This window comes from Leptodactylus fuscus, chromosome 6 (assembly GCF_031893055.1).
Source record: "Leptodactylus fuscus isolate aLepFus1 chromosome 6, aLepFus1.hap2, whole genome shotgun sequence".
NCBI lineage: Eukaryota > Metazoa > Chordata > Amphibia > Anura > Leptodactylidae > Leptodactylus > Leptodactylus fuscus.
The window spans coordinates 183,345,976-183,366,805 of NC_134270.1; the positions used below are offsets into that span (position 1 = coordinate 183,345,976).

A 20,830-nucleotide genomic window follows, 5' to 3' on the forward strand; every position below is an offset into this window, starting at 1 on the left:
GTCCTTGACTGTTCTCACCATTCTTCTTCTCTGCCTTTCTGATATTTTTCTTGGCCTGCCACTTCTGGGCTTAACAAGAACTGTCCCTGTGCTCTTCCATTTCCTTACTATGTTCCTCACAGTGGAAACTGACAGGTTAAATCTCTGAGACAACGTTTTGTATCCTTCCCCTGAACAACTATGTTGAACAATCTTTGTTTGAAGATCATTTGAGAGCGGGCTGTCCATGTTCGGCGACCATCAAACTTAACTGAACTTGAATTGTTTTGTAGAAAGAAATGGTCCAAAATCCCTTCATCCAGGATCCAGGAACTGATTAAAAGCTACAGGAAGCGACTAGAGGCTGTTATCTTTGCAAAAGGAGGATCTACTAAATATTAATGTCACTTTTCTGTTGAGGTGCCCATACTTTTGCACCGGTCAAATTTTGGTTTAATGCATATTGCGCATTTTCTGTTAGTACAATAAACCTCATTTCAATCCTGAAATATTACTGTGTCCATCAGTTATTAGATAGATCAAACTGAAATGGCTGTTGCAAACACCAAAATATTTAGAACTAAAAATGATTAAGATTAATAGGGGGGCACAAACTTTTTCATAGGACTGTACGTTCCTCGGACCGCCAGTCATTATACTCTGAGGCTTGAGGAGACCTGACAGAGACACATTTGCTGCAGGGAGATATCTTATCATAGAATCGAACTCATTGCAGATACATTGTTACATTGTTACTTTGTTCAGTGATTTTCCATTGGCTTTTGTTCCCTCCTGGTATAAGATCTCTCGCTGCAGACGTTCAGGTTAGCTCTGCTACATCTCTATGTCTCTGTATGTCTGTGCAGCAATGGGTTTCATCTGTTTCTCATAGGTTTTATAAAACAGGACTCCGATGTGTTTCCAATATGACATTTATTCCAACTAAACCAGTAAAGGATCTCAGAGTGGACTGTATAGTAATGACAGCGGCCACCAGTGTCCTACACAGGGACAGTCAGGATTTCTAGCGGTGAAGGATCAGGACTTTACTGGGTCAGTGTATTTTGGACAGTTTGTTGACATCACACAGTAAAACCATCTGATTCCTTGTTTCTTATAGTTTTATTTCTTATATGTGCAATTTCTCCTTCCAGGGCTGTGACTCTTTCTTCATACCAGAGATATATCCTCTCTTCTTCTTTCTAAAATGGACACAAAACAAAAAATAAGACAAAACGAATGTGAAGTAAAAGTAGAGAAGTCGCCAGCACCAGCAAGCAACCCAACCTCAGCACCAGCGATCAACCCAACCTCAGCACCAGCGACCCAACCTCAGCACCAGCGATCTACCCAACCTCAGCACCAGCGATCAACCCAATCTCAGCACCAGCGACCCAACCTCAGCACCAGCGATCTACCCAATCTCAGCACCAGCGATCAACCCAACCTCAGCACCAGCGACCCAACCTCAGCACCAGCGATCCAACCTCAGCACCAGCGACCCAACCTCAGCACCAGCGACCCAATCTCAGCACCAGCGACCCAACCTCAGCACCAGCGATCTACCCAACCTCAGCACCAGCGATCAACCCAACCTCAGCACCAGCGACCCAACCTCAGCACCAGCGACCCAATCTCAGCACCAGCGACCCAACCTCAGCACCAGCGATCTACCCAACCTCAGCACCAGCGATCAACCCAACCTCAGCACCAGCGACCCAACCTCAGCACCAGCGATCAACCCAACCTCAGCACCAGCGATCAACCCAACCTCAGCACCAGCGATCAACCCAACCTCAGCACCAGCGATCAACCCAACCTCAGTACCAGCGATCAACCCAACCTCAACACCAGCGATCAACCCAACCTCAGCACCAGCGATCAACCGAACCTAAGCACCAGCGATCAACCCAACCTCAGCACCAGCGACCCAACCTCAGCACCAGCGATCTACCCAACCTCAGCACCAGCGATTAACCCAACCTCAGCACCAGCGACCCAACCTCAGCACCAGCGATCAACCCAACCTCAGCACCAGCGATCAACCCAACCTCAGCACCAGCGATCAACCCAACCTCAGCACCAGCGATCAACCCAACCTCAGTACCAGCGATCAACCCAACCTCAACACCAGCGATCAACCCAACCTCAGCACCAGCGATCAACCGAACCTAAGCACCAGCGATCAACCCAACCTCAGCACCAGTGATCAACCCAAAGTCAGCACCAGCGATCAACTGAACCTCAGCACCAACAATCAACCCAACCTCAGCACCAGCGATCTACCCAACCTCAGCACCAGCGATCAACTGAACCTCAGCACCAACAATCAACCCAACCTCAGCACCAGCGATCTACCCAACCTCAGCACCAGCGATCAACCCAACCTCAGCACCAGCGATCTACCCAACCTCAGCACCAGCGATCGACCCAACCTCAGCACCAGCGATCAACCGAACCTAAGCACCAGCGATCAACCCAACCTCAGTACCAGTGATCAACCCAAAGTCAGCACCAGCGATCAACCCAACCTCAGCACCAGTGATCAACCCAAAGTCAGCACCAACAATCAACCCAACCTCAGCACCAGCGATCTACCCAACCTCAGCACCAGCGATCAACTGAACCTCAGCACCAACAATCAACCCAACCTCAGCACCAGCGATCTACCCAACCTCAGCACCAGCGATCGACCCAACCTCAACACCAGCGATCAACCCAAGCGATCACATCCCAAAGAACCTCCGAAGAGTAAACGTGAGAATGAGATTGTCCTGTACAGATGATGGCCCTGTGTAACACAGCCGAGTGCCCGAGGTAATGCCGTACTATGCTCAGTGCAATGTAGAGAAGGAAGGGGTTAAATAATCTTTGAGCCATAAATAGGACCGCGTGCCAGTACTCCTTGTACACTGTATATAATATTACACTCCAGCCTCTATAGTAACATCTGGCCACAGAAAAAGGAAAACAAAAACACCATGAAAAACCAACACAACCCCCCGGTGTATTCTCAGCAAGATGTGGTCTGTGACTCCAGTCTGAGGCTCCTCCAGAAGAGACGACACCCCAGGCTGGGCCGCAGTATGGAGGAGAACAATACAGTGTGTAACCGGCCTGAAGCTTTATACACCGGCCCCTATGGGAGAGGCTGCACCAACCAACATCTAATGTCCCTGGTGCAGCAGAACATGGAACATCCAACCAGCCCCGAGCCCTACAATACCTTGAGACGCTCAATCATCTTCCGGTCTTTCTTCTGAGTCGCCTTCTGTTTCTCTTTTTCTAGCCTTTCCTTCTGCTGATGACATTGCTGAATCCACGCCATCCTGTCTTGTTCCAACTTCTTGATGAACATTTCTTTAAGCTGCTCAAAACTCTTTTTCTGTTCCTCTATACACCGGTGCAGATCTCTGTTCTCTCGCTCCAATCTCTGTTTCTCTCGCTCCAATCTCTGTCTCTCTCGCTCCAATCTCTGTCTCTCTCGCTCTGCATTCTTCTCCACTTCTGTTACTTTCTCTAGAACATTGTGTGAATACCGGTCAATACTATTAACTCCAAATTTCTAAAGCTTCAAGCACAAACTAAAGACACATCAGACCAGCCGATCACACGTCCTAATGTACCGTCATTAGAATCCCTAAAATGACCCCTGCTCTGTTCCCGCTCCCACATTACCCCACACGATATGAGGCCATTTCAGGCTAACTTTATATGTCCAGGCCCCATCTGCACATACAGGACATGACTGGTGATGGCTCCTACAGTTTTATGTTTGTGTAATGACAGTCACCTCTATTACAGAATTGTCTGACCATTGTGGAAGCAACACCAACCCCTGCTACCTCCAATGTCACCCCTGCTTCCTGCGAAGCCGCCCCTGCTACCTCCAATGCCACCCCGTTACCTCCGATGCCGCCCCTGTTACCTCCGATGCCGCCCCTGCTACCTCCGATGCCACCCCGTTACCTCCGATGCCACCCCGTTACCTCCGATGCCACCCCGTTACCTCCGATGCCACCCCTGTTACCTCTGATGACACCCCTGTTACCTCCAATGCTGCCCCTGCTTCCTCCGATGACGCCCCTGCTACCTCCGATGACGCCCCTGTTACCTCCGATGCCGCCCCTTTCCTCCAATGCCACCCCGTTACCTCCGATGCCGCCCCTGTTACCTCTGATGACACCCCTGTTACCTCCAATGCTGCCCCTGCTTCCTCCAATGACACTCCTGTTACCTTCAATGTCGCCCCGCTTCCTCCAATCCCGCCTCTGTTGCCTCCAATGCTGCCCCTGTTTCCTCTGATGATGCTCCTGTTACCTCCAATGTCACCCCTGCTTCCTCTGATCCCACCCCTGTTACCTCCAATGCCGCCCCTGATTCCTCCAATGCCTCCCATTACCTCCGATGCCGCCCCTGCTTCCTCTGATGCCGCCCCTGTTACTTCTGATTCCCCCCCTGCTTCCTCCGATGCCGCCCCTGTTACCTCCGATGCCGCCCCTATTACCTCCGATTCTGCCCCTGCTTCCTCTGATGCCACCCCAGTTACCTCCAATGCCGCCCCTGTTACCTCCGATGCCGCCCCTGCTTCTTCTGATGCCGCCCCTGTTACCCTCCGATGCCGCTGCTGTTACCTCCAATGCCGCCCCTGCTTCATCAAATGCTGCCCCTGCTTCCTCCAATGACGCCCCTGTTACCTCCAATGACGCTCCTTTTACCTCCGATGACGCTCCTGTTACCTTCAATGTTGCCCCGCTTCCTCTGATCCCGCCCCTGTTACCTCCAATGCCACCCCTGCTACCTCGGATGCCTCCCCTGTTACCTCCAATGCCGCCCCTGCTTCCTCTGATGCCACTCCTGATTCCTCCGATGCCGCCCCTGCTTCCTCTGATGCCACCCCTGTTACTTCTGATTCCCCCCCTGCTTCCTCCGATTCCGCCCCTGCTTCCTCCGATGCCGCCCCTGTTACCTCCGATGCCACCCCTATTACCTCCGATGACGCTCCTGTTACCTTCAATGTCACCCCTGCTTCCTCTGATCCCACCCCTGTTACCTCCGATGCCGCCCCTGCTTCCTCTGATGCCACCCCTGTTACTTCCGATTCCCCCCTGCTTCCTCCGATTCCGCTCCTGCTTCCTCCGATGCCGCCCCTATTACCTCCGATTCTGCCCTGCTTCCTCTGATGCCACCCCAGTTACCTCCAATGCCGCCCCTGTTACCTACGATGCCGCCCCTGCTTCTTCCGATGCCGCCCCTGCTTCTTCCGATGCCGCCCCTGCTTCCTCCGATGCTGCCCCTGTTACCTCCGATTCCACCTCTGCTTCCTCCGATACTGCCCCTGTTACTTCCGATGCTGCCCCTGTTACCTCTGATGCCTCCCCTGCTTCCTCCAATGTCGCCCCTGTTACCTCCAATGCCTCCCCTGTTACCTCCGATGCCGCCCCTGCTTCCTCCGATGCCACCCCTGATGGGGCTCCATCGGTGGACGTGAGGCTGGAGACCACCACAAATCCTAATTATATTATACTATATTATGTGCACAATGCCTGAGATTACATCACTTTACAGCAGATCTGACAACTCTCCCATGGTGTCTGAGAGACTCCTAATGAAAAAGGAGACCTGCGGCACTGCCGGAAGAGCAGACCAATCTCCAAGGCCCATCATATTATATGGAACATGGGAACTTATGGGATGGTCAGGTAACGAATAAGAGAGTGACAAGAACCCGTCACAAGAATCACAAGTTATCCCAAACTTCTACATTTGGTTCTCTAGTAGTGCGGGACCAGGACTGCTCTTCTCTAATACTGACATATCAGGAGCTCCAGACCATCGGGGTCCAGATTATCAGGACTTTACTGGATCACTATTGGTTTACATTCTGAAGTTGACATCACAGCACAATACCATGGGACTCCGATTCCTCATTTCTGATCTTCATATTTCTTATATCTTCAATCTCTCCTTCCAGGGCTCGGACTCTTTCTTCGTACCAATCGTTCATCTTCTTTTCTTCATCCTGAATTGGAAACAAAACAAAAAATAAGACAAAATGAATGAGAAATAAAGGTAGAGAAGTCTATAATGGCAGCAATCCCCAAGTGTATCTGAAGCTTTATACACCGGCCCCTATGGGAGAGGCTGCACCAACCAACATCTAATGTCCCTGGTGCAGCAGAACATGGAACATCCAACCAGCCCCGAGCCCTACAATACTCCACCTCAAGCTTCCAGTACGTCTCCCGGTCATTCTTCTGAATCGCCTCCTGTTTCTCTTTTTCTATCTTTTCTATCTCCTGATGACATTTCTGAATCTTCATCTTCTTCTCTTCTTCCAACTTCCTGATGAACTTTCCCTTAAGCTTCTCACAAGTCTTCTTCTGTTCCTCTAGACTTTGCTCCAGATCTCTGATCTTTCGCTCCAATCTCTGTTTATCTTGCTCTGCGGTCTTCTCCACTTCTGTTACTTTCTCTAGAACATTGTGTGAATACTGATCAATACTGGTCACATATCAGACAGCGCATCACAGAGATCACCAGGTCAACCTGCAACTCCTTCACTGGTGTTCATGGCCGGAGTCTCATTACAACCCCAAGGGGGACGAAACCAGAACTTGTAGTCACAAATACTGATATGTGTTTTTGCAAATTGAAGCCGTGGTCATAACACCCTTTTGGTTCCAATGTCTATCCATTCTTGAACATGAGTGAAGGAGTCTTAGGGCATTCTGGTCATCTTTGGTCATGCGATGAGAGTCTCAGCCTAAAGTATTGTGTTACCCTAGTCTACAAATTAGGGAAGGACATTGGTGGACAGAGCTCCCCTGCTGATGGCGCTCCACCAATGGACGTGAGGCTGCAGACCACCACAAATACTAATATTGATTATATTACATCTCCAGAATACACCCTTTCCTTACCAGAGATACACTAAAGACACTTATTGTCTCTCTGATTCATTCTCGCCTTGACTACTGTAATTCCTTACTAATCGGTCTTCCCCTCACTAAACTCTCTCCTCTACAATCTATTCTGAATGCAGCGGCCAGGCTCATCTATCAGGCTAGACGCTACAGCGAGGCCTCCGGTCTGTGCCGGTCACTACATTGGCTGCCTATTCATTATAGAATAAAATATAGTGTTATTACTCTCATCCACAAGGCTCTCCATAATGCCGCACCTCCCTACATCTCCTCCCTCATCTCTGACTACCGACCAACCCGTGCTCTCCGCTCACTCAATGATCTAACACTTCCATCCTCTATTATCAGAACCTCCCCCGCTCGTATACAAGACTTCTCCCGAGCTGCACCACTTCTCTGGAATGCTCTACCCCGGACAATAAGATTAACTCCCAACTTCTACAGTTTCAAACGCAAACTAAAGACGCATCTTTTCAGACAAGCCTATCACAATTCCTAATGCACAAAATTGTCTGAACACTGTATAAGCAATGCCGCCCCTGCTACCTCTTGTGTCACCCCCTCTACCTCATAGATTGTAAGCTCTTTTGAGCAGGGCCCTCAGTCCCATTGTGTGAAATGACGTTCTTTGTTATGTATGTCTGTATCTGAACCCTATAAATTGTACAGCGCTGCGGAATATGTTGGCGCTATATAAATAAAATGTATTATATTATTATATTATACCATCTTGTGTGCATAATGTATAGAACAAGTTGGTTTACCGCACCTCAAGTTGGTGAAAACTGGTGCCTTGTCTACAGCTAGCAGAATACTCACGGAAACATAACATATATTACATAAAACTAAAGGCAAAAAAGATGTCCCAAGTGCAATAATGTATCGGTATACGCTGTGTCACCACCCCAGGAGGTGAAGGTGTGATTCCACTTGGTTTCTCTAAATTCTTATAACTGTGTTCATACATAGAGATATAAGAGGACATGAGGGCGTGATCTCTCAGTGGTGAGACAGGGGAGCAATAGCTGATCCCTGGGTAACAGTATACGGTCTGTAGGTAATTAGATCATCAGACCGAAACAGATCACCCCGATCACTTGTCGTCAACCTGTTCCCCCTATAAGTGATCACAGCTGATGCAGAAGATAATGATCAAGGCTTACTAGGCAATGTGGAGCATCTTCATCAGGAACCGGCCTCTATGCTTGTCGTCTTCAATTTTCTACGCATGCGCGATCGGCTCTGCACTTGCGCGCGGCCATTTTTTTGTGGCCACTTACTACAAGAGCTCACGTAAGCAGCAGAGCCGATTGCGCATGCGTAGAAGATTGAAAGACAGGCTGGAAGACGACGCATAGAGGCTGGTTCCTGAAGAAGATGGAGGCGGTGCTGGAAAGTTCTCTTTATTGCCTATACTGCAGTGAGACGGGTCACAGATCTGTTTGCATGTCCACCATTACATCAATGGAAGGCTGATCACTCTATGACATCGTAAGGTCCACCTACCACCGTCTATGGGCTGAGGGGCTGTCGGGTGTTGCTCATTCTCATCGAGACCCTTTTCTTGAGCTTCAGCAGCTCCACTCTCCTTCTTCTTAGGTATAGTCTTCTGTATCTCTGCAGGATCCTGTGCTCATGTGAAATGACAGCAGTTACATGGGGAATAAGCACAACGTACCTGAATACATAGTGATTATTTTTTCCATTTTTAAGGCTAAAAACCTTCTCCTGTGACCCCAGGCCTTTGTGACCCTGTCACCAGAGAGGTTATTTTGTGGTCATCGGCCATTTCCATCACCAGAACCTCACAATGACATTATGTTGCAGCCGGGAGCCTTGTAATCTCTCTCAGCCCTGCCCAGGCTCTGTTCTTATGAAGCTTGTGGCAGCTCTTACTAGTAACACAGGGATTGTACCATAGACTGCAATGCTATAGTATACAATAGTATTACAGTCTATGGTGTAAGGGATCTGGTGACTGCCTGATCTTATCTCTTTTATTGACATGGCCCCTTTAAGGCTTCCAGCAGATATCTCATGTCCCTGGTAGTGTCACATAAGAATACAATACAATGCTTTACCTCCTGAGACGTCGCCGGGTCATTCTGTGGACTCGTCATTGGGTTTTTTGTCTCTAGAACAAGGTGCAAATAAATCCCAATCAGTCGTAAAGATATATCAGATTGTGTATAAGGTATAAAAGGGACCTCTACATAAGAGTCAGGGGTGGAGGTGTCACCTATGTGGACCTACAGGGAGCTCCATAGATGACCCGCCATACCCCATAATAGTAATAGGGCTGCCATATTGTGCAGACCTTGTATAGCCTTGTATAGTGTCTTGATCTTCCGTCTTAAGAAACCAAAGAACTGAATATTGGGCCAGGTAATAATATTGAGTCATGTCCCGGTTGTGCGGTTTTCCTCACCTGCAGGCGGTCTCTTCTCTGCCCCATAGAGACCCTTTTCTTCAGTAATGGCAGCTCCACTGTCCGTCATCTTAGGTATAGTCTTCTGTATCTCTGCAGGATCCTGAGCTCATATGGAATGACAGCAGTTACACGGGGAATAGACACAACGTACCTGAATACTTACTGGGTTATTTTTTACATTTTTGGGGGCTCAAAAACATTCCTAGTCCTTTGTGACCCCGTCATCGGAGAGGTTATTATGTGGTCATCAGCCATCTCTGTCACAAGAACCTCACAATGACATTATGGTAGTTGTTGCTGTTGCGGCCGGGACTCCTGTAACCTCGCTCAGCCCTGTCCAGGCTCAGTTACTTACTTACTAGTAATATAGGGATTGTACCATAGACTGCAATACTATAGTATACGCTATTTACAAGATCTATAGAGAAATCCTTGGGGAAGATCCCAGAGCAAGATGTTTCTAAGAAAAAAAATCACAGCTGACCCAAAAAATAGGGGTCACAAGGTCACAGATGCATTGTACATAGCGGGACCAGTCTTATCTCTGCTTTATTCACATGGCCCCTTTAAGGCTTCCAACAGATATCTCATGTCCATGGTAGTGTCACATAAGAATACAATACAATGCTTTACCTTCTGAGACATCTCCGGTTCATTCTCCAGACTCGTCGCCAGGTTTTCTGTCTCTAGAACAAGGTGGAAATAAACTCCAATCAACACAAGTGACCGGATACAAGTGACCTGATACAAGTGACCTGACACAAGTGACCGGATACAAGTGACCTGACACAAGTGACCTGACACAAGTGACCGGATACAAGTGACCTGACACAAGTGACCGGATACAAGTGACCTGATACAAGTGACCTGACACAAGTGACCGGATACAAGTGACCGGATACAAGTGACCTGACACAAGTGACCTGACACAAGTGACCTGACACAAGTGACCTGACACAAGTGACCGGATACAAGTGACCTGACACAAGTGACCTGACACAAGTGACCGGATACAAGTGACCTGACACAAGTGACCTGACACAAGTGACCTGATACAAGTGACCTGACACAAGTGACCGGATACAAGTGACCTGACACAAGTGACCTGATACAAGTGACCTGACACAAGTGACCTGACACAAGTGACCTGACACAAGTGACCGGATACAAGTGACCGGATACAAGTGACCTGATACAAGTGACCTGACACAAGTGACCTGACACAAGTGACCGGATACAAGTGACCGGATACAAGTGACCTGATACAAGTGACCTGACACAAGTGACCTGACACAAGTGACCTGACACAAGTGACCGGATACAAGTGACCTGACACAAGTGACCTGACACAAGTGACCGGATACAAGTGACCTGACACAAGTGACCTGACACAAGTGATCGGATACAAGTGACCTGACACAAGTGACCTGACACAAGTGACCTGACACAAGTGACCGGATACAAGTGACCTGACACAAGTGACCTGACACAAGTGACCGGATACAAGTGACCTGACACAAGTGACCGGATACAAGTGACCTGACACAAGTGATCGGATACAAGTGACCTGACACAAGTGACCTGACACAAGTGACCTGACACAAGTGACCGGATACAAGTGACCTGACACAAGTGACCTGACACAAGTGACCGGATACAAGTGACCTGACACAAGTGACCTGATACAAGTGACCTGACACAAGTGACCGGATACAAGTGACCTGACACAAGTGACCGGACACAAGTGACCTGACACAAGTGACCGGATACAAGTGACCTGACACAAGTGACCTGACAAAAGTGACCTGACACAAGTGACCGGATACAAGTGACCTGACACAAGTGACCGGATACAAGTGACCGGATACAAGTGACCTGACACAAGTGACCTGACACAAGTGATCGGATACAAGTGACCGGATACAAGTGACCTGACACAAGTGACCTGACACAAGTGACCTGACACAAGTGATCGGATACAAGTGACCTGACACAAGTGACCTGACACAAGTGATCGGATACAAGTGACCTGACACAAGTGACCTGACACAAGTGATCGGATACAAGTGACCTGACACAAGTGACCTGACACAAGTGACCTGACACAAGTGACCTGACACAAGTGACCGGATACAAGTGACCTGACACAAGTGACCTGAAACAAGTGACCGGATACAAGTGACCTGACACAAGTGACCTGACACAAGTGACCTGACACAAGTGACCTGACACAAGTGATCGGATACAAGTGACCTGACACAAGTGACCGGATACAAGTGACCTGACACAAGTGACCTGACACAAGTGACCTGACACAAGTGACCGGATACAAGTGATCGGACACAAGTGACCGGATACAAGTGACCTGACACAAGTGACCTGACACAAGTGACCTGACACAAGTGATCGGATACAAGTGACCTGACACAAGTGACCTGACACAAGTGACCTGACACAAGTGACCTGACACAAGTGATCGGATACAAGTGACCGGATACAAGTGACCTGACACAAGTGACCTGACACAAGTGACCGGATACAAGTGACCTGACACAAGTGACCTGACACAAGTGACCGGATACAAGTGACCTGACACAAGTGACCTGACACAAGTGACCTGACACAAGTGACCTGACACAAGTGACCGGATACAAGTTCTCCTCCTGTTGGTCCTAATTACAGAAGAGCAGACGGGTTTGTAGGTTGTGTTTGTTGTGTTTGTTACAAAGTTTCCAAAACTCTTGTATCCCAGAGTATAATAAGACCCAGGGAGGTGCTCCAATACAGCCCTGTCCTGGCATCTTCTGGGGATGTAACGGGCCCCTAGGGACCAATCACATGGGAGGTGCTGACGTCACAATGCTTGCATCAAAGTGTCTTGACGTTGGCGTGCCCCATGTGGACCCTGAGGCCCAATAATTACCTCAGTGATTCCCCGGCACTCTGTGATGTCCCTGAGGAGGCCGGGGATGCACAGGAGATACTGGGTGCGCAGAGATTCATGGGATATGTAGTCCTAGGCTGGATGGGCAGCACATGATTTAGATAAGTAGCACCAATGCAAAGCCAAATCCACCTAGTATAAGGTAGCCGTACTGCTAGCCAAACTATCACTGTACATAGCTGTATTATATCATTTTATTTGTTTAATCATCTTGTCACTTTCAGACACTTCCCTATTGTATATTATATTATATTATATTATATTATATCTCACATATAACAAGTTTGTCCTTGCTGATCTAAATAACACACAACATACAAGTGGAAAGTATCACCTATGGTAGTGCATGGACGTGTTCTAGAAGATACCTGAGAGCATTGCCATATAGACATGTGTGTACTTGTGCTATCCGCCTGTTATGGTAATTTGTGGCCTGGTAGGACTATTAAAGGATTATCTTATCTTATCTTGTGTGGCTGTATGGACTGCATTGTATGCTGCTCAGATATGGCTGCAATGTCCCTGAAGTTTGTAGGTTTCGGATACCCTCCCATCTCTCACCTGGGCGCCGTCTCTGTGTCTCGGGCAGGTTTTCCTCCTTATGATTGTTGGCGTTGTTCTTTCCAATCTGCTCAGAGATAAAATCCTCCATCACTTCATGAGTCTTTATTTGTAACATTTAAAATTTGGTTACATGGCAGAAAGTACCGGCGACCTGAGACATAATGTGCTGTCTAATAATTACTGTATTATAAGGAATAAAATGGCCTAGAATGATATTCACTGAAGGGAAACACAGCTCAGGACTTCTATGGAGCAGATATGGGACGGCGTAATATAATCAGTACAATAAAATCCCAATAATCCAGGAAGAACCACATGGGTATAACTGAGCACTAACAGCCCAAAGATAGAGCAGAGGAGATGATGTCTCTGATTATTTTACTTTAGTGGAGTCTACACCAAATATAAACCACTTAAGCCAATGTATCCACACTCAAAAGGAGTTATTAGAACCCATAATGTCAACCTAACCAGGCAGATAGGTTGCCCATCTATCTGCAGGGCTGGGGTGATATGCTGGTTCTGGTGACAGTAACCTATCTATCTGCAGGGCTGGGGTGATATGCTGGTTCTGGTGACAGTAACCTATCTATCTGCAGGGCTGGGGTGATATGCTGGGTCTGGTGACAGTAACCTATCTATCTTCAGGGCTGGGGTGATATGCTGGGTCTGGTGACAGTAACCTATCTATCTGCAGTGCTGGAGTGATATGCTGGTTCTGGTGACAGTAACCTATCTATCTGCAGGACTGGGGTGATATGCTGGTTCTGGTGACAGTATAACCTATCTATCTGCAGGACTGGGGTGATATGCTGGGTCTGGTGACAGTAACCTATCTATCTGCAGGACTGGGGTGATATGCTGGGTCTGGTGACAGTATAACCTATCTATCTGCAGGACTGGGGTGATATGCTGGGTCTGGTGACAGTAACCTATCTATCTGCAGGGCTGGGGTGATATGCTGGGTCTGGTGACAGTAACCTATCTATCTGCAGGGCTGAGGTGATATACTGGTTCTGGTGACAGTAACCTATCTATCTGCAGTGCTGGGATGATATGCTGGTTCTGGTGACAGTAATCTATCTATCTGCAGGGCTGGGGTGATATGCTGGGTCTGGTGGCAGTAACCTATCTATCTGCAGGGCTGGGGTGATATGCTGGTTCTGGTGACAGTAACCTATCTATCTGCAGGGCTGGGGTGATATGCTGGTTCTGGTGACAGTAACCTATCTATCTGCAGTGCTGGGGTGATATGCTGGGTCTGGTGACAGTAACCTATCTATCTGCAGGGCTGGGGTGATATGCTGGTACTGGTGACAGTAACCTATCTATCTACAGGGCTGGGGTGATATACTGGTTCTGGTGACAGTAACCTATCTATCTGCAGGGCTGGGATGATATGCTGGTTCTGGTGACAGTAATCTATCTATCTGCAGGGCTGGGGTGATATGCTGGGTCTGGTGACACTAACCTATCTATCTGCAGGGCTGGGGTGATATGCTGGTTCTGGTGATGGTAACCTATCTATCTGCAGGGCTGGGGTGATATGCTGGGTCTGGTGACAGTAACCTATCTATCTGCAGGGCTGGGGTGATATGCTGGGTCTGGTGACAGTAACCTATCTATCTGCAGGGCTGAGGTGATATACTGGTTCTGGTGACAGTAACCTATCTATCTGCAGTGCTGGGATGATATGCTGGTTCTGGTGACAGTAATCTATCTATCTGCAGGGCTGGGGTGATATGCTGGGTCTGGTGGCAGTAACCTATCTATCTGCAGGGCTGGGGTGATATGCTGGTTCTGGTGACAGTAACCTATCTATCTGCAGGGCTGGGGTGATATGCTGGTTCTGGTGACAGTAACCTATCTATCTGCAGTGCTGGGGTGATATGCTGGGTCTGGTGACAGTAACCTATCTATCTGCAGGGCTGGGGTGATATGCTGGTACTGGTGACAGTAACCTATCTATCTGCAGGGCTGGGGTGATATACTGGTTCTGGTGACAGTAACCTATCTATCTGCAGGGCTGGGATGATATGCTGGTTCTGGTGACAGTAACCTATCTATCTGCAGGGCTGGGGTGATATACTGGTTCTGGTGACAGTAACCTATCTATCTGCAGGGCTGGGATGATATGCTGGTTCTGGTGACAGTAATCTATCTATCTGCAGGGCTGGGGTGATATGCTGGGTCTGGTGGCAGTAACCTATCTATCTGCAGGGCTGGGGTGATATGCTGATTCTGGTGACAGTATAACCTATCTATCTGCAGGGCTGGTGTGATATGCTGGTTCTGGTGACAGTATAACCTATCTATCTGCAGGACTGGGGTGATATGCTGGGTCTGGTGACAGTAACCTATCTATCTGCAGGACTGGGGTGATATGCTGGTTCTGGTGACAGTAACCTATCTATCTGCAGTGCTGGGATGATATGCTGGTTCTGGTGACAGTAATCTATCTATCTGCAGGGCTGGGGTGATATGCTGGGTCTGGTGGCAGTAACCTATCTATCTGCAGGGCTGGGGTGATATGCTGGTTCTGGTGACAGTAACCTATCTATCTGCAGGGCTGGGGTGATATGCTGGTTCTGGTGACAGTAACCTATCTATCTGCAGTGCTGGGGTGATATGCTGGGTCTGGTGACAGTAACCTATCTATCTGCAGGGCTGGGGTGATATGCTGGTACTGGTGACAGTAACCTATCTATCTGCAGGGCTGGGGTGATATACTGGTTCTGGTGACAGTAACCTATCTATCTGCAGGGCTGGGATGATATGCTGGTTCTGGTGACAGTAACCTATCTATCTGCAGGGCTGGGGTGATATACTGGTTCTGGTGACAGTAACCTATCTATCTGCAGGGCTGGGATGATATGCTGGTTCTGGTGACAGTAATCTATCTATCTGCAGGGCTGGGGTGATATGCTGGGTCTGGTGGCAGTAACCTATCTATCTGCAGGGCTGGGGTGATATGCTGATTCTGGTGACAGTATAACCTATCTATCTGCAGGGCTGGGGTGATATGCTGGTTCTGGTGACAGTATAACCTATCTATCTGCAGGACTGGGGTGATATGCTGGGTCTGGTGACAGTAACCTATCTATCTGCAGGACTGGGGTGATATGCTGGTTCTGGTGACAGTAACCTATCTATCTGCAGGGCTGGGGTGATATGCTGGTTCTGGTGACAGTAACCTATCTATCTGCAGGGCTGGGGTGATATGCTGGGTCTGGTGGCAGTAACCTATCTATCTGCAGGGCTGGGGTGATATGCTGATTCTGGTGACAGTATAACCTATCTATCTGCAGGGCTGGGGTGATATGCTGGTTCTGGTGACAGTATAACCTATCTATCTGCAGGACTGGGGTGATATGCTGGGTCTGGTGACAGTAACCTATCTATCTGCAGGACTGGGGTGATATGCTGGTTCTGGTGACAGTAACCTATCTATCTGCAGGGCTGGGGTGATATGCTGGGTCTGGTGACAGTAACCTATCTATCTGCAGGACTGGGGTGATATGCTGGGTCTGGTGACAGTAACCTATCTATCTGCAGGGCTGGGGTGATATGCTGGTTCTGGTGACACTAACCTATCTATCTGCAGGGCTGGGGTGATATACTGGTTCTGGTGACAGTAACCTATCTATCTGCAGGGCTGGGGTGATATGCTGGTTCTGGTGACAGTAACCTATCTATCTGCAGGGCTGGGGTGATATACTGGTTCTGGTGACAGTAACCTATCTATCTGCAGGGCTGGGGTGATATGCTGGGTCTGGTGACAGTATAACCTATCTATCTGCAGGGCTGGGGTGATATGCTGGGTCTGGTGACAGTAACCTATCTATCTGCAGGACTGGGGTGATATGCTGGGTCTGGTGACACTAACCTATCTATCTGCAGGGCTGGGATGATATGCTGGTTCTGGTGACAGTAACCTATCTATCTTCAGGGCTGGGGTGATATGCTGGGTCTGGTGACAGTAACCTATCTATCTGCAGGGCTGGGGTGATATTCTGGTTCTGGTGACAGTAACCTATCTATCTGCAGTGCTGGAGTGATATGCTGGTTCTGGTGATGGTAACCTATCTATCTGCAGGGCTGGGGTGATATGCTGGGTCTGGTGACAGTAACCTATCTATCTGCAGGGCTGAGGTGATATACTGGTTCTGGTGACAGTAACCTATCTATCTGCAGTGCTGGGGTGATATGCTGGCTCTGGTGACAGTAACCTATCTATCTGCAGGGCTGGCGTGATATGCTGGTTCTGGTGACAGTAACCTATCTATCTGCAGGGCTGGGGTGATATGCTGGTTCTGGTGACAGTAACCTATCTATCTGCAGTGCTGGGGTGATATGCTGGGTCTGGTAACAGTAACCTATCTATCTGCAGGGCTGGGGTGATATGCTGGTACTGGTGACAGTAACCTATCTATCTGCAGGGCTGGGGTGATATACTGGTTCTGGTGACAGTAACCTATCTATCTGCAGGGCTGGGATGATATGCTGGTTCTGGTGACAGTAACCTATCTATCTGCAGGGCTGGGGTGATATACTGGTTCTGGTGACAGTAACCTATCTATCTGCAGGGCTGGGATGATATGCTGGTTCTGGTGACAGTAACCTATCTATCTGCAGGGCTGGGGTGATATACTGGTTCTGGTGACAGTAACCTATCTATCTGCAGGGCTGGGGTGATATGCTGATTCTGGTGACAGTATAACCTATCTATCTGCAGGGCTGGGGTGATATGCTGGTTCTGGTGACAGTATAACCTATCTATCTGCAGGGCTGGGGTGATATGCTGGTTCTGGTGACAGTAACCTATCTATCTGCAGGGCTGGGGTGATATGCTGGTTCTGGTGACAGTAACCTATCTATCTGCAGGACTGGGGTGATATGCTGGTTCTGGTGACAGTAACCTATCTATCTGCAGGGCTGGGGTGATATGCTGGTTCTGGTGACAGTAACCTATCTATCTGCAGGGCTGGGGTGATATGCTGGGTCTGGTGGCAGTAACCTATCTATCTGCAGGGCTGGGGTGATATGCTGATTCTGGTGACAGTATAACCTATCTATCTGCAGGGCTGGGGTGATATGCTGGTTCTGGTGACAGTATAACCTATCTATCTGCAGGACTGGGGTGATATGCTGGGTCTGGTGACAGTAACCTATCTATCTGCAGGACTGGGGTGATATGCTGGTTCTGGTGACAGTAACCTATCTATCTGCAGGGCTGGGGTGATATGCTGGGTCTGGTGACAGTAACCTATCTATCTGCAGGACTGGGGTGATATGCTGGGTCTGGTGACAGTAACCTATCTATCTGCAGGACTGGGGTGATATGCTGGGTCTGGTGACAGTAACCTATCTATCTGCAGGGCTGGGGTGATATGCTGGTTCTGGTGACACTAACCTATCTATCTGCAGGGCTGGGGTGATATACTGGTTCTGGTGACAGTAACCTATCTATCTGCAGGGCTGGGGTGATATGCTGGTTCTGGTGACAGTAACCTATCTATCTGCAGGGCTGGGGTGATATACTGGTTCTGGTGACAGTAACCTATCTATCTGCAGGGCTGGGGTGATATGCTGGGTCTGGTGACAGTATAACCTATCTATCTGCAGGGCTGGGGTGATATGCTGGGTCTGGTGACAGTAACCTATCTATCTGCAGGACTGGGGTGATATGCTGGGTCTGGTGACACTAACCTATCTATCTGCAGGGCTGGGATGATATGCTGGTTCTGGTGACAGTAACCTATCTATCTGCAGGGCTGGGGTGATATGCTGGGTCTGGTGACAGTAACCTATCTATCTGCAGGGCTGGGGTGATATACTGGTTCTGGTGACAGTAACCTATCTATCTGCAGGGCTGGGGTGATATGCTGGGTCTGGTGACAGTAACCTATCTATCTGCAGGGCTGGGGTGATATACTGGTTCTGGTGACAGTAACCTATCTATCTGCAGGGCTGGGGTGATATACTGGTTCTGGTGACAGTAACCTATCTATCTGCAGGGCTGGGGTGATATGCTGATTCTGGTGACAGTATAACCTATCTATCTGCAGGGCTGGGGTGATATGCTGGTTCTGGTGACAGTATAACCTATCTATCTGCAGGACTGGGGTGATATGCTGGGTCTGGTGACAGTAACCTATCTATCTGCAGGACTGGGGTGATATGCTGGTTCTGGTGACAGTAACCTATCTATCTGCAGGGCTGGGGTGATATGCTGGGTCTGGTGACAGTAACCTATCTATCTGCAGGACTGGGGTGATATGCTGGGTCTGGTGACAGTAACCTATCTATCTGCAGGACTGGGGTGATATGCTGGGTCTGGTGACAGTAACCTATCTATCTGCAGGGCTGGGGTGATATGCTGATTCTGGTGACAGTATAACCTATCTATCTGCAGGGCTGGGGTGATATGCTGGTTCTGGTGACAGTATAACCTATCTATCTGCAGGGCTGGGGTGATATGCTGGTTCTGGTGACAGTAACCTATCTATCTGCAGGGCTGGGGTGATATACTGGTTCTGGTGACAGTAACCTATCTATCTGCAGGGCTGGGATGATATGCTGGTTCTGGTGACAGTAACCTATCTATCTGCAGGGCTGGGGTGATATACTGGTTCTGGTGACAGTAACCTATCTATCTGCAGGGCTGGGGTGATATGCTGATTCTGGTGACAGTATAACCTATCTATCTGCAGGGCTGGGGTGATATGCTGGTTCTGGTGACAGTATAACCTATCTATCTGCAGGGCTGGGGTGATATGCTGGTTCTGGTGACAGTAACCTATCTATATGCAGGGCTGGGGTGATATGCTGGTTCTGGTGACAGTAACCTATCTATCTGCAGGACTGGGGTGATATGCTGGTTCTGGTGACAGTAACCTATCTATCTGCAGGGCTGGGGTGATATGCTGGTTCTGGTGACAGTAACCTATCTATCTGCAGGGCTGGGGTGATATGCTGGGTCTGGTGGCAGTAACCTATCTATCTGCAGGGCTGGGGTGATATGCTGATTCTGGTGACAGTATAACCTATCTATCTGCAGGGCTGGGGTGATATGCTGGTTCTGGTGACAGTATAACCTATCTATCTGCAGGACTGGGGTGATATGCTGGGTCTGGTGACAGTAACCTATCTATCTGCAGGACTGGGGTGATATGCTGGTTCTGGTGACAGTAACCTATCTATCTGCAGGGCTGGGGTGATATGCTGGGTCTGGTGACAGTAACCTATCTATCTGCAGGACTGGGGTGATATGCTGGGTCTGGTGACAGTAACCTATCTATCTGCAGGACTGGGGTGATATGCTGGGTCTGGTGACAGTAACCTATCTATCTGCAGGGCTGGGGTGATATGCTGGTTCTGGTGACACTAACCTATCTATCTGCAGGGCTGGGGTGATATACTGGTTCTGGTGACAGTAACCTATCTATCTGCAGGGCTGGGGTGATATGCTGGTTCTGGTGACAGTAACCTATCTATCTGCAGGGCTGGGGTGATATACTGGTTCTGGTGACAGTAACCTATCTATCTGCAGGGCTGGGGTGATATGCTGGGTCTGGTGACAGTATAACCTATCTATCTGCAGGGCTGGGGTGATATGCTGGGTCTGGTGACAGTAACCTATCTATCTGCAGGACTGGGGTGATATGCTGGGTCTGGTGACACTAACCTATCTATCTGCAGGGCTGGGATGATATGCTGGTTCTGGTGACAGTAACCTATCTATCTGCAGGGCTGGGGTGATATGCTGGGTCTGGTGACAGTAACCTATCTATCTGCAGGGCTGGGGTGATATACTGGTTCTGGTGACAGTAACCTATCTATCTTCAGGGCTGGGGTGATATGCTGGGTCTGGTGACAGTAACCTATCTATCTGCAGGGCTGGGGTGATATACTGGTTCTGGTGACAGTAACCTATCTATCTGCAGGGCTGGGGTGATATACTGGTTCTGGTGACAGTAACCTATC

At 48.9% G+C, this 20,830-nt stretch overlaps 1 protein-coding gene across 1 annotated transcript in view; it reads right to left on the reverse strand.

Annotated features, from left to right (window-relative positions):
- Positions 1–974: 974 nt before the first annotated feature.
- LOC142209059 (guanylate-binding protein 7-like) overlaps positions 975–20,830 on the reverse strand; it is a 61,812-nt gene continuing 41,956 nt past the window's right edge. Inside the window, exons 12-20 of the mRNA XM_075278002.1 lie at positions 12,842–12,944; positions 9,970–10,022; positions 9,334–9,436; positions 8,987–9,039; positions 8,412–8,532; positions 6,204–6,454; positions 5,890–6,001; positions 3,206–3,498; positions 975–1,181 (exon numbers count right to left, since the gene is read on the reverse strand). Coding sequence (XP_075134103.1) covers positions 1,062–1,181; positions 3,206–3,498; positions 5,890–6,001; positions 6,204–6,454; positions 8,412–8,532; positions 8,987–9,039; positions 9,334–9,436; positions 9,970–10,022; positions 12,842–12,944 — 1,209 coding nt within the window. The 3' untranslated portion in view covers positions 975–1,061. The remainder of the gene's footprint in view (positions 1,182–3,205; positions 3,499–5,889; positions 6,002–6,203; positions 6,455–8,411; positions 8,533–8,986; positions 9,040–9,333; positions 9,437–9,969; positions 10,023–12,841; positions 12,945–20,830) is intronic.